This window comes from Choloepus didactylus (assembly GCF_015220235.1).
Source record: "Choloepus didactylus isolate mChoDid1 chromosome 23 unlocalized genomic scaffold, mChoDid1.pri SUPER_23_unloc2, whole genome shotgun sequence".
Classification (NCBI taxonomy): Eukaryota; Metazoa; Chordata; class Mammalia; order Pilosa; family Megalonychidae; genus Choloepus; species Choloepus didactylus.
Window position 1 is genome coordinate 864,221 of NW_023637596.1, and position 13,111 is coordinate 877,331.

Consider the following 13,111-nt stretch of genomic DNA (forward strand, 5'->3'; position numbering starts at 1 on the left):
CCCAGTGTGTGTGAAGATGTGGTTAAACAGCCACTTTCCTACACTGAAACATGGGGAGACTGTCTGCTGTTTCTTTCTTTCTCTCTCTCTCTCTCCCACCCATCTATCTCACCCCTCTCTCCCCCCTTCTTCCCTTTTGCCCTCTCCAAGGGCTGGGAAGGAGTTCTGGTCCCAAGGAATCTCAGATTCTAGGACCATCAGTGGCTACCCACTCTCTATGGGAAAGTGTCCAAGCTCTTTAGCATGACAGACCAAACCACTGTATCCCCAGCATTTAGATTATTGCCTGGCACATAGCAGGTGCTCATTAAATATTTGTTGGATTAATGAATGGATTCCCAGGAGAAGTCATGCTATAAAACCTATACTCCAGGCTTATCTGAGTTAGGGATAAAAATATAAAGTTTCAATACATGTTTCCAAAATGTTGTGCCACTGCCAAATCCCCTTCTCACCTCATCTCTGGAGTGGCAGTAATCCCTATCCCATTTTCCAAAAGAGGCAAGAAACACTAACAGACTCTTAATTCACAGAAGAGGGAAAAACCCCAAGGCTCGTATATTCCAGCCTAAAAGACACTGCATTGATTTTAAACATATATCTCTTCCCAAAGTACTAAGTTAGGCTAGTTCCGATGGACTTTAATCGCTTTCAAATGAAGTACAAATCACAAGGAGGAAAAAAATAAAAAACCAGAAAGCCACTTTGGGCAAGAGGGTGCAATTCCCAAAGTGGCCAGCAGGTGGAGGCAGAGCACACCCAGGTGTCCTGTCTTCCACCCAGGTGTCCTGTCTTCCTACCTGCTGTTTTCCACAAGGTAATGCACAATTTTATCTAGGACTTTCTCAAACAAGGCTGTGCGGATCCACAGGTGCTTGATGACAAGTGGAGACAGGTTAGGTAGCTTCGGCAGCTTCTGCACATTCTCCTGGAGGCCCTGGATTTGGTTCTGCCTTTAGGACCAGAAAAGGAGAACAGAGAATTCACAAAAGAGGAAAACCAAAGGACCAATGTACCAATGGGAAAATGTTCAATCTCTCTAAGACATAAAGGAATGGCAAATAAAATAATAATGAGAGCTCACATTGCTCCTATTACTATTGACAAATAGTAATACGCAATGTGTGAGATGCGGCTACCAGATACTTACATGCTGCTGATAGACGAGCCAGATTTTCAGATCTCATTATATTCCTCTCCCTTTCCCTCTTCCTCCTACCCTCCCTCTGTCCCTTCCTCTCCCTCTCCCTTTCCATCTCTGTTGGCAAGGATTGCTGGCCAAAAGGAGTCTGAGATTATAGATCCTTCAGTGGCTCCCCACTGCCCCTGGGATAAAGTCCAAACTCTTTAACACAACGGACCAGGCACTCCAAGACCTTGCCCTGTTCACCCCTGCTACTTCCCCTTAGACTACCCCCTTCTCCCACCACAGTCCAGCCAGATGGAGACAGCTACAGCCCTGAGGCTGTCAGCATCTCATCTGAGCCTTTCTTCCTACAGTGTTTTCCTGGTTTCTCTCCATGTCCCACTCCCAGGCCAGTCCCTTCTCACTCTTTAGGCATCATGGTGGACATCTCCTCCTCCAGGAAGCCCTCTCAGACCAGCTCAAACTGAAGGAGGGGTCCCTCCTCTGTGCCCCCTCAGCCTCCTGACTTCCTGCTCATGCTTCTGTATTCCCCTTCACACTGTGATCTCGAGGGCCTGGGACTAAGCAACTCACATATGTATTTAAAATAAAATATTTACTGAGTGTCTATCACACGGCAAGCATGGGTCCTCCTCATGGCTGTGTCCCCAGGGCCTAGCACAGTGCCTGTGCAATATGTTTATGAATGAGTGATTGTGTGCATGAATGTTTGGCTCTCCCTTACCACCTGGCATGGGAGTGTCTAATTTCTTCAATATGGGAGGCCCTTGAAAGTCCAGCCCTTTCAGACATTATCAGTAAACACCTGGGAATTTAGCAGATAGATGGATCAGCAGGTGCCCTGAGGACCAGGTAGCTGGAGAGTCTGATTCGAAATGGGAGCTGGCAGAGCCAAGCCTGGAGCTATGCCTACCATGTATTTTGGCCAGCAGGCCTGGGCAGACAGGGCCTGAAGGGCAAAAATAGGAGCTGCTTCTCTTCTAGTGAAGCTGGGTGATCACCCAGGGCAGAGATGGCAAACACATGGCACACTAGTCTTTCTCTCCCTTCCTCTGCCCACAACAGACATGGCTAATCAATCCATGCACTCTTTTTCATGAAGCTGAATTGCAGATTCAGAACCCTTCACAACCCATTCCTCTGGGAAGCTGCTACCATCAACTGGAGTTAAAACCTATTTGCCAACCTGGAACAGGCTCCAGGATGGGGGGCTGGCTGTGCAGTTGGGACTCCAAGGGGGTGGCTGTGATGCAAGTTCTCATATATGTTCATACTCACCCACTGAACCTCCCCTAACATACCCAACCAGCCACCAAGATGAGGAAGTGAAGCTACCTCCCCCTTTTGATGGTTGCATTCAGGGTGAAGTTAACCAGAGAGCTTAGTATCTGGTTCATGCAGACAGAAACCAAAATAGTTTTATGCAATTTTAGTCACATTGCATTTAGAACAGGGATTGGAACACAGTAAGAACTTATTCATTGAACCACTGCTTTTTGGGCATTTACCAGGTGCTTAAAGCAAGGCCCCAGACTCTGGGGACATAATGGGGAATAACACAGATGTAGCCCCTGCTCTCATAGAGTTCAGGGTCAAGTAGAGGAGAGAGATGACAATCAAGTAAACAGTAAAAAAAAAAAAAAATGAATGAATAGATAATTACAGATGGTGACAACACGTAGGCAGGGAGCTGTACTCTATTTATCTAGGGGAAGGCCTGTAGGACAAGGAGCCAGCTACAAAAGATCAGAGGAAGAGTGAGTTGGGCCTTTGGCAAAGGGGACAGCAGGTGCGAAGGCCCTAGGTGGGGAACAGCCTGGCCGGCTTGAGGGACAGACAGACCAGTGTAGCTTCAGCTTAGAGCCAGGGCCGCCTGGAGCCTGGGGAGGAGTGTGGATGCCCTCGGGGGTTCTGCCCCAGCCCCTGCCCTGTGCCCCGCACTCACGTGCTCTCAATAAGCTGCTCCAAGTCCTGGACCTTGTGGCTCAGCTCCTCAGCTGGTGGGAAGCTCTTGCCCACCTTCATGAAGAGACCCGCAATCTCGTTGCTGCACAGAAATCCAGCCGCCTGTTGCTGCAGCCCATGTAGGACGCATGCCTCCACGGCCGCTGCAGAGACACAGTGGTCAGCAGGCCCTGGCCTGACCACACTCCCCAGCACCCATCCCGGCTTGGAGCTTCGGGTAGACAGAGGTGCCTCGGAGAACTGGAGCCCCAGAATCATGAAAGTTATGACAGCAGCAGCACAGCAGACAGTGCACAGCCTTTCGCCCCTCCACACCTTCCAAAGGGGACAGAGGAGCTCAGTGGTTAATCCATACACACTGCCCAAGGACACGCCATCTCTGCTCACTGTGGGCAATTATCTGCTCCCCACCAAGCCTCAATTTCCCAATAAATGGATGGAAAATACTTAGCACAGATCCTGGCCCATTCCAAGTGCTTTATGAATGTTAGCTCTTATTCCTGTCCAAGGGCAGGGAGAATGGACAAGACTGCTGGGTTTTATCTGGGTTAAAGAATCATCAACATTGTGGTGATTAGAGCAACAGGTGACATAGACTGCTCTCATACAATCCTCACCACAGAGAAGAAAGGCAAACCATTCACATGGGCCAGGTGCGGACACTGAGGCTCAGACAGGTGAACTGACTTCCCCAGGGACACACAGCAAATAAGTGAGGAAGCCTGGGTTGAAACCCAGGTCTGAGCCCAAGGTATGCTCATAACACTTCTGCTTCCATGAAGTGCCTTTGTAGGGAATATTATGTCCTAACTTCCCCATTTCTGTGCTTCTCCTGGAGGTCCTGCCTGGCCCTGCTCAGAGCAAGAACCTAGGCTGTAGTCCAGGCTCTACCACTAACTTGCTGTGTGACCTCAGATAAATCGTTTCCCCTCTCTGAGCCTCGGTGTTCCCTTCTGGGAAATGGCCCCATGTAGGCCATTTTGACTGCTGCCATCTTATTCCTAGTACTTTCAGCCTTCTACTAAGTATCTTCTTACCTTCTGTCTCACAGAGCAGACTGGGAGCCTATGATGGTGTGCAACAGATGTGTAATCAATATTTATTGCTAATGTGAGTATATAAGTGCCCTTCTTTACTGGGCATCTCCTGGATGTCAGTGTTAAGTTTACCTTATCTCATCTTTGCAACAAAACTCATGAAGTGAGCTATCTAGTCTACACCATTTCACAGATATGGAAGCTGGCACTCCGAGGGTTAAAATCTTGACCAAGGCTGTCTTATGTGTAAGGAGAAATATGGACACTTTCCTGATAGCAAGTGAGAAGTTTGGGTTTAATTGTTTTTCTTTATTGTTTTTCTGTTTTATTTTCTTTATTTAGCAATTACTTGCCTTTGAATGAACGCCCACATATTGCCTGACCTGCCCACAGATTATAATATTCTGGGTGAGGCTCTCAAGTATCTTAATTTCAATTTACATACACGATACTCTTCATCTGTTTATATTAAAATAAGTTAATTATTTATTCAGGTTTTGTAAATATTGTTCCATTCTTTCTGACAATGGCTTATCAAAAACAATGGATAAAAGGAACCTTAAGGAGATTCTTGGGGCTTCATTTAGTGTCAACAAATATCTCCCAGACACTTTGATCAGAGTTTGAGAATAATTATCACTTTCATCACTTGCCATTTCTCTGAGTCTTTATTTGGTAGGTATAATTAGCTAGTTCTGAAATGGACACACATAATATTTTATTTGCAAATAAAAATGTTCTGGATAAAAGAAAAAACTAGAAATAAATAAATAGACACACACAAATACATACGTATAAGTAATATATAAGTGTGTGTATATATGTATATATATGTACATATGATTTAAGTAAACATGTCCGCATGTTGGGGAGAAAAAAAGATGTTGTCCAAGGTCCCCCAACGAGGAAGTGGCAGAGGTGGGCAAGACCCCAAGTCTGTCTGCAAAGGGGTGAAGTTCCCTCAGTGGCCTCAATCAGACCATGAGAGGGGAACATGCCCTTCATTATGAGACACCCCAAATGTTAAATGAAAAGCTTTTCAGAGAGAAAGACTGAAACTCCCACTTATGTGTACACACTGATTATGAGCTGAATCCTGACTTTAGGCACACACAAAACACGTGTCTCTAGCCATCGTGAAAGTATGGTAAGAATTTGACAATGAGGTTATTTCTGGAATCTTGTGAACGTAGCTGGTTCAAGGAGATGAGGTCTGAGTCATGCTCTGAGCCTCGGGCCTGCCTTCCTTGCTGAGCCAGCTGGACATGATCCCTATTTTTAAATAAAGTCCCTGGTCAATCCTCCCCCTTTACCCTGACAACCATCTCAAGTAGAGAGAGTAAAGGACACTGACCCCAGTCCCCAGATACACAGCCACTTGCAGCAGGCAGTGTGGGTCAGTATTAATTGAACTCACGGGGCAGGGGAGATGAAACCTCCAGTGTTAACCACAGTTACCACTTCACTGGGGTGCAGAAGTCATTTTTAATTTCTCCTTGATACTTTTCTGTATTTCCAGATTCTCCAAAGGGAATCTGAAAATAACTACGGAGTTACAAAGAAAAAAACTGGGCAAGAAATGCTGCTCAAAGGTGCCACTTCCCCGAGACAGCCCACAAAGAGGCCACGTAATAAGACCAAGGGCCACAACTCACTGCAGAAGATGATGTGGCTGCTGTCTTCGTGGACAAACTTGCATGTGACAGCCTCCTCCATGATCTGCTTCACCTGGAGGACAGAAGCTGCTGGAGACAGAGAAGCAAAAGCCCCAGCCGGTTGGCTCCCCACTGTCTGTTCAGGTTGTTGGTGAAGTTTTGGTGACTGATTTCCTTCTTCTCATGTCTTTTGTAGGTCTGAGGTCTGTGACAGCGACAAGCTTTCCATTTTAATTATTGTTTCAGGCTATTTGCATGGCTGGCTGCACACAGGAGTTGCACCTGGCACCACCTCCTTCCCTCTCCCAACTTCATCCTGTCCTCTACGGTAGTTCCTTCAGGGCAGAGGCCACTATCCCTGTTCTATTCATTCATCTGTTGAATGTCTGCCTCCCTCTTCTAAAGCGTAAGTTCCGTGAGAGCAGGGACCTTGCTGGTCTAGTTCCCGGCTGTATCTGCGGAGCCTAGAACAGCACCAGCTGCAAAGCTGGTGTTCAGTAATGTGTTTTCTAAATGAAGGGATGAATGAATGGGTTACACAGTGCGTCACAGAAGCAGGAGGATGCAGCATGAGAAATCAGCCCTGGAGACCTGGGTTCATATCCCTGCTCAGGCACTCACCAGATGTGTTTGTGATCTCATTTTGGGAAACTGAGGCTCAGTGAGGTGAAGCAACCCTCCCAGGGAGGTACACTGGTCCAAATTGGAGCCAGAATTCCAGCCTGGGTCTGGGTGTTCTTTCCATCACCCTTACTCGCTCAATAAATATTCCCTGAGCACAGGGGACACTGCCCTCACAGTTCAGCAAGTCTCTGCCTCCCAGAGTTGGCCTTGGGTGACCTGAACACCCCCTGATCACCCCGGCTTCTGGCCCCTGCTCTTCCTAGAGTCACAGTGGGACTCTGGCAAAGCCCCTTCCCTCTCCAGGCCTCAATATCCCCAACTTGAGAGTGAGGAGGTCAGCAGAGTTGATGCTAAAGGCAGTTCCAGCTCTACATCAACAGGACTCTAACATGGGGGTAAAGGGAGCCGGGTGCTGGAATCACCCCCAACCAGCCTCCTGCTCCCTTCCCCAATCCCCTGTTTGAAGACGGCCCCAGGAGCTCACTGCCCCTCTCCCTCTTCCTTCTGGTTGCCTCCAGGAGAGGAAGACAGAACTCAGAGCATCCCTGGCCACATTCTTCGGAAAAAACACAGCAGTGCCTGCCCCAGAGCTGGCAAGCTGCCCCTGCCACACACAGCCAAGTCAGCACCCTGCCAGAGAACAGCTCCCAACCTCCCAGCAAGCCTCATGCTGGGCTTTGCCAGCAGCATTTCTAAGCCTCAAAACTATCTGGTGAGGACAGTGGAACTTGTCCCTCTTCCTAGACATGGAAACTGAGGCTTAGGGAGGCAAAATAGCCCACCCAAAGCTAGGAAGCAGCAGGATTCAGATTCGAATTTACAGCATCTTTTCCACTCTGGCTCTCCAGCTGCCTTATTATCCCAGACCCTCTACCTACTAGCTGTGTTTCCTCAGGCAAATCACACCACCTCTCTGAGCTTGGTTTTCTTTTCAGTTAAAAGTAGTTGTAGGAATAGTACCTGCCTCAAAGGACTACAGTAGCACTGAACCAGGTAATGCATTTCACGTGCTGAGCACAGGGTGTGACATACAGTGTGCCTGCAATAAATGTTAGCTGCATGCAGTTTATCCACTCTGCCTTAAAATTCACCTGGCTTCCTTCTGCTATTCTGGTTTTGGCTGAAATATCACCTGTTCAGCCAATTAACCACCACCCCCTACCCCCCACCCCCAGGTTTCCATAGCAGCAGCTTTTGTAACACCCATTAGGCTTATAATGATTTGGTTAGCACCTGTCTTCCCTGCCAGCAAGCATGTTGGGCACCCCTGGCTATGGCCCCATCACGTAGTAGGTGCTAGAAAGGTTACTCAAGGAGTGAATGGCTTGAAGAATCATGAACGACTTCAGCCTTTGGGAGAATATTTTGACTGTAAAACTGCTTTCTTGTCACCATAGTTGAGGGGTCATAGAACAGAGACATAATTACCCTATTAGCCCTGACTGTCAAGGAAGGAAACAGATTCATAGTCACAGAAAGTAGATTACAGACTACTAGGGGCTGGAGTGGAGGGAGGGAGAGGAGTTACTGCTTAATGGGACAGAGTTTCTGTTTGGGATGATGAAAGGTTTTGGGAACGGATGGTGAATGTAATCAATACCACTGAATTGTACTTTTAAAAATGGTTAAAATGGCAACTTTTATGTTACATATATGTTACCACAATAAAAAAGAAGAAAAAAAGAACTAGCCCAATTAAGCTTGAAGGGGAAGCTCCACCAATGGCAGCCTGTAGAGGGTATGGCTTTGCCTGGAAGATGAGCTTGTAAGAAGGCTGAACACAGAAAACAACAACTGACAGTTGTATGGGGTGACTGTGTCACAGTTTGCAAAACTTTCCTGCCTGCCTTGTCTCAGGGAATCTTCTCAACAACTTTAGGATTATACTCTCCCTATAAGGAGAGAAACAGACTCTGAAGCAGGACTGTTTGACAAGATGGCACAACCAGAAAGTTCCGCTGCAGGCCTGGCACCCAGGACTTCACATAGACCCCTTCAAAAGAGCAGAGGTCAGCAAACATTTTCTGCAAAGATACAGAGAGTAAATATTTTGGGCTTTGAGAGTGGCCTCTGTTGCAACAACTCCACTCTGCCACTATAGTGCAAAATCAGCCATATATAAGATGTAAGTGAATGGGTATGAATGTGTTCCAATAAAACTTTATTTACAAAAATGAACAGGGGGCCACATTTGTTCTATGGGCTGTGGTTTGCTGACCCCTGAGCAAGAATGTTCAGCTCCTCCAGGCTGGTCTACTTTGCAGTTCTGGCAGAGGAAGCTGTTCCTCCCCATCCCCTGAGCCGTGGCCTGGGTTGGCTGCCTGGGTGGTCTACAGCTGAGTCCAGCTAGCAGGATCAGTGCTAATGTCCACCCCATGCACACAGCAGGCCTCAGCTCCTTCCAGCAGCTGGCCCCTTCTTAGGCAGGCTGCAGCCCTCCTGCCAACGCCCTCCTGTTCCTTGGTTGTGGCCATCTGCCTGTTGCTCTCGAGTCATCTGCCCACATCCTCCCCTGCAGTGAGCACAGTGGCCACTAGTCACATCTGTTCTACCACAAAGGGAAGCTGTGAACTTCCTCAGGACATGTGTTACCCTCCCCCCCACAGCCCCCACACTACTCCTCTTCCCGCCTTTCTCTCAGGGAAGAGGGCAGGGGGGCTGAGCCTTGGGAAGTTCTGACTGCTACCAATTAGAAGATGCAGTCAGGCTGGCCCCACAGTTTGGGGTCTCAGTTTACCCTTCTGGTCTCAAAGACCAGCCAATTCCCACTTTCTAGGATGCCCCAACTGCCTCCCATTCCTCTCCTTTGAAGTTTCATCTTCTGCCCTTGGGAATCTGATCCTGCAAACTGTCACCTCCCCCAGCATCCTCCTCCTCCTCCTCCCCATTATCTTCACTCTCTGCAGCAGGTGAATGAATGAATTCATCTTAAGCTGTACCTGTCTTTACTCACCATACCCCTTGACTGCCTGGTGAGGGTAGGTTCTATTTTATACCTACTTCTCAGGAGATCAGACTGAGGAACAGAGAGATTAAGTAACATGCACAAGGTTACATAGCTAGTGGGGGCAGAACGGGAATCTAAACTCATGCTCTTGACTGCTACACCTAAAGCTTCAACCAATTGTTGTCTCTGTAAATAATAATAATTCTCCTTATTTCTTATGTGCCAGGCACTGTCCTAAGCCAACATGACATGCCCTATATAATCCTAATATCTCTTCCAGGTAGCCATTGTCATCCACTTTACAGTCAAGAAAATTGCAAAGCTCAGAGTTGTCAGTTACAAGGTCACCGGTCTAAGGTTCACTCCAAGGGGAGCCTCTTTCCACTGCACCCTGCTTGATATCTAGGTCAGATGTGCTAACTCATCAAGCTCCAAAACCATTGAACCATCTTAAGACAGCTGAAGGCCTCGCCACAGGCAGGGCCCTCAAGCAGGGACTCCAGGAGTTCTCCCTCGTAAGGGCACCTACACTGATTTCAGGGTGAGGTGAATGATGTAAGTATTAGTAGTTCTGCCCTTACCACTTTATCTGGAGGGTAAAAACATTGATACATTTATTCCTCATCTCGGTGTAAACGAGGATGGGGCCAGGGCTCTAGTTTCTCTGTGTGCAGGAGGCCCTAGCCAAGCAAAATCAAAATTCAGAGGTCAACCGTTAGCAAAACAGTGGCCAGGTGAATTGTTCAGGGTCTGTGTGCTGATAACAAGAGGGCTTTTGGGTTTGGGGGGGGAAGGGAAAGTTTTAGGGTAAGGGGCCATGAGACCTACAGATGGGAAGGAGAGGGCACTAGGGGACATGAGAACGTCTCTGATCCCTGCCCAGCTTTTTGGGCAGGTTCTGGTAATGTGGGAGACACTGCAATGTGCCTCCCAAATCCCCGTTGGGACCGGAGGCTGCCCACTGCTGGGAGAGCTGCTGGAAGGCTCTTAGCTGTCAGCCCCTTAGGGGGCATGGGATTTCTTCAGCTGCCCAGAGCACCTCACCCAAGCTCTCCCCCCTTCCCAGGTGGCTCACATCCAATGACTGATGCGTGTGGGGCATAAAGGCCACTCACTCCAACTCAGGCAAGCTCTGAAGGGCCATCCCAGCTCCCCACGGAACTCCCCACGGGGCTGGCTGAGGCTTCCACTATGACCACGTCATGGCCCAGTTTCTCCCTTGGCCCACTCCTGCCGGCTTCACTTCACTTCCATGGGTGTTGATCTCAAGAGCAGCCCTAATAAACCTCCTGCCTGCTGACCTCTGTCTCAGAGTCTGCTCCCCACCAGGGACTGCTCAGCTGCAGAGCGGACGTGTCTAGGTAGCAGTCAACAAGGACAGGTGCCAACACCAGTGGCTCCAAGCTGGGCAGTGAGGTGCGAGGCCAGCCCCTATCATCCTGAATCCCCCACGTCCTCAGTCAGTCCCCAGGCACTGAGGGAGCAGCCACAGAGTGCTTGGTGTGGACAGGGGTGGAGGCGGACAGCTCTGCCCGTGAGCAGCTTCTATCCAATGAGCCACAGGAGAGGATGAGATAAGAGAGGTACAGGGAAAGTGCCAGGCAGTAGAGCAGGCTGCTCAAAGCCTGCTCCCCAGGACACCAGCATCAGCCTCTCCTGGGAGCTGGTTAGAAATGCAAGTTCTCAGGCCCCATCCTGAGGTCTACCGGATCAGAAATTCTGGGGACTTTTAACAAGCTGGCCCAGGTTACTATGATGCATGTTCAAGTTTGAGAATGACTGCAGTAGAGAATTTGGGGGCAAGGGAAGGAGAGGAGGGAGAGTGGAGGAGGAGAGGGAAGGGGGATCGGCAGGATGTGAGACAAGGAGCTGTCCTGAAGTTCTTGCGAAGGAAGGCACTTGGTGGCTGCAGCTCCTGTTTCGGGACCCTTGCCACAGAGCTGCCACCTCTTTTGGTCCTGGTAATCTCACCTCCTACCCCTTCCAGCAGTGGTAACGGCTCCTGGTTCCCCAGTGCTAGCAGCCATGGGGTGCTGCACCCTCCCTGTGGTCTCTGTGTATCTTGCCCCTCTGCCCTCATCAATAGCCCCTTTATTAAACTTGCCCCAATTTACTGAGTTTAGGGGAGCCAACTGATTCCTGCTGGTGTCCTGACTACACACACCCCATACATTGTCTCAAGTCCAAACTCTATAGAATAGAGAAGGTTCTCTGTTTACAGATGTGGATCCTGAAATTCAGGAAGGTTCAAGCCCTCTCCCTAGGTCACATAGCTCAGAAGCTGCTGCAGATATCAACCCACAGCCATCTGATTCCAAACCTCTTACCCTAAGAATGGACCTGGGGTGACAGGGTGTTGGAGTTGGGGATGCAGCAGCCAGGGTAGAGTTCTCAGCCTGGGGATGGGGCTCTAGCAAGGGAGGACCCCTCCCCACCTCTGCTAGGTCCTAGCTATCAGCCAGAACACCTCCCCAGAAATTAATAATAGGCTGACAGGAGAGGCCAGGAGAGGAAATTAAAAAGGCTGGTGATTAACAAGAGCCTAGCAGAAGAGGCCTTGTTTCCCTGCAGGGAGAAAGAGGTGGCCACCAGCTCCTGCCACCAGAGAAACCCATCCCCTCTGTGGGCAGGAAGGGAAGAGGGCAAGGCAGGCCCAGAAGGAAACTTGGAAAATCAGGTCAGGCACCCTCCATATCTCAAGTTCCCAGACCCAGCCTTGGACTTGATCCACACTGAAAGCCAGCAGAGCCCAGGGAACCCTGGGTGGAGGTGTCTGGGGCAGCAGCTGCAAGGCATTCTGGCTCACTGCAGCCTGTGTGATCTTCTAAGCTGTGGCCCAGGAATCACAGCTGGTTTGAATAGCATGGAGGCGATGGCTGTGGTGTGAATTTAGAGCCACACAGACGTGTGTTCAAAGTTCAAAGCTCAGTGTGGCCACTCACCTCCTGTGTGAGTTTGGCCAGTTCACATCCCACTCGGGGCCACAGTTTCCTCTTCTGTAAAGTGGGGACCTATCACCCTGCAAGGCCATGGTGAGGATTAAATGAGATGCTATTTGTGAAAGGGTGGGGCTAGTCTAGCACATGGTAGGGGCTTTATGATGATAACGTTCTCACTATGTCCCAGGCACCCTTTGTCAGCACAACCATAATGAGGTTAGGTTCCTAAATTATTCCCATTTAACAGATGGGGAAAACAAGGCATAGAGAGATTAGCCAACCCATGGAAGGTTACACGGAGGAGGCAGGATCTGGAGATCCCAAGGGTCCTCCCTTGGTAAAGCCCCATCCCCAGGCTGAGAACTCTACCCTGGCTGCTACATCCCCAACTCCAACACTCTGTCCACCCCAGATCCATTCTCATTAGGTTGCTTCACACAGAAACTGGAGTCCAATTTGAACCAAATGGTTTTGTTATTACCCAGCCCAGAGTAAGAGTGAATATTTGAACACCTATTATGTGCAGGTGCTTTAAACAGATTACCTTATTTAACCCTCAAAAGAACATTATCCTCCCCATTTTAAAGATGAATAAACTGAGGCTCAGAGAGTATATGCAATTTTCTCATGGTCACACAGCCAGGAGGCACAGCCAGGACTTGAAGCCTAGTCTGTCTGAGGGCCTGACCCAGAGTTCTGCCTCCAGCTCCACCCAGTATTGGGTCAGGCCGTCTGAAAAATGAGGGTGCTGAGAAACTGGTGAGAAGCAATTCCTCAGTTCCTTCCCACTTGGGGAC

General features: G+C 49.1%; 1 protein-coding gene across 1 annotated transcript in view; it reads right to left on the reverse strand.

Annotated features, from left to right (window-relative positions):
* The window catches only part of LOC119525009 (small G protein signaling modulator 1-like), a 135,370-nt gene that overhangs the window by 101,762 nt on the left and 20,497 nt on the right, over positions 1–13,111 (reverse strand). Inside the window, 3 exon segments of the mRNA XM_037823706.1 lie at positions 801–953; positions 3,093–3,255; positions 5,805–5,894. Coding sequence (XP_037679634.1) covers positions 801–953; positions 3,093–3,255; positions 5,805–5,865 — 377 coding nt within the window. The 5' untranslated portion in view covers positions 5,866–5,894.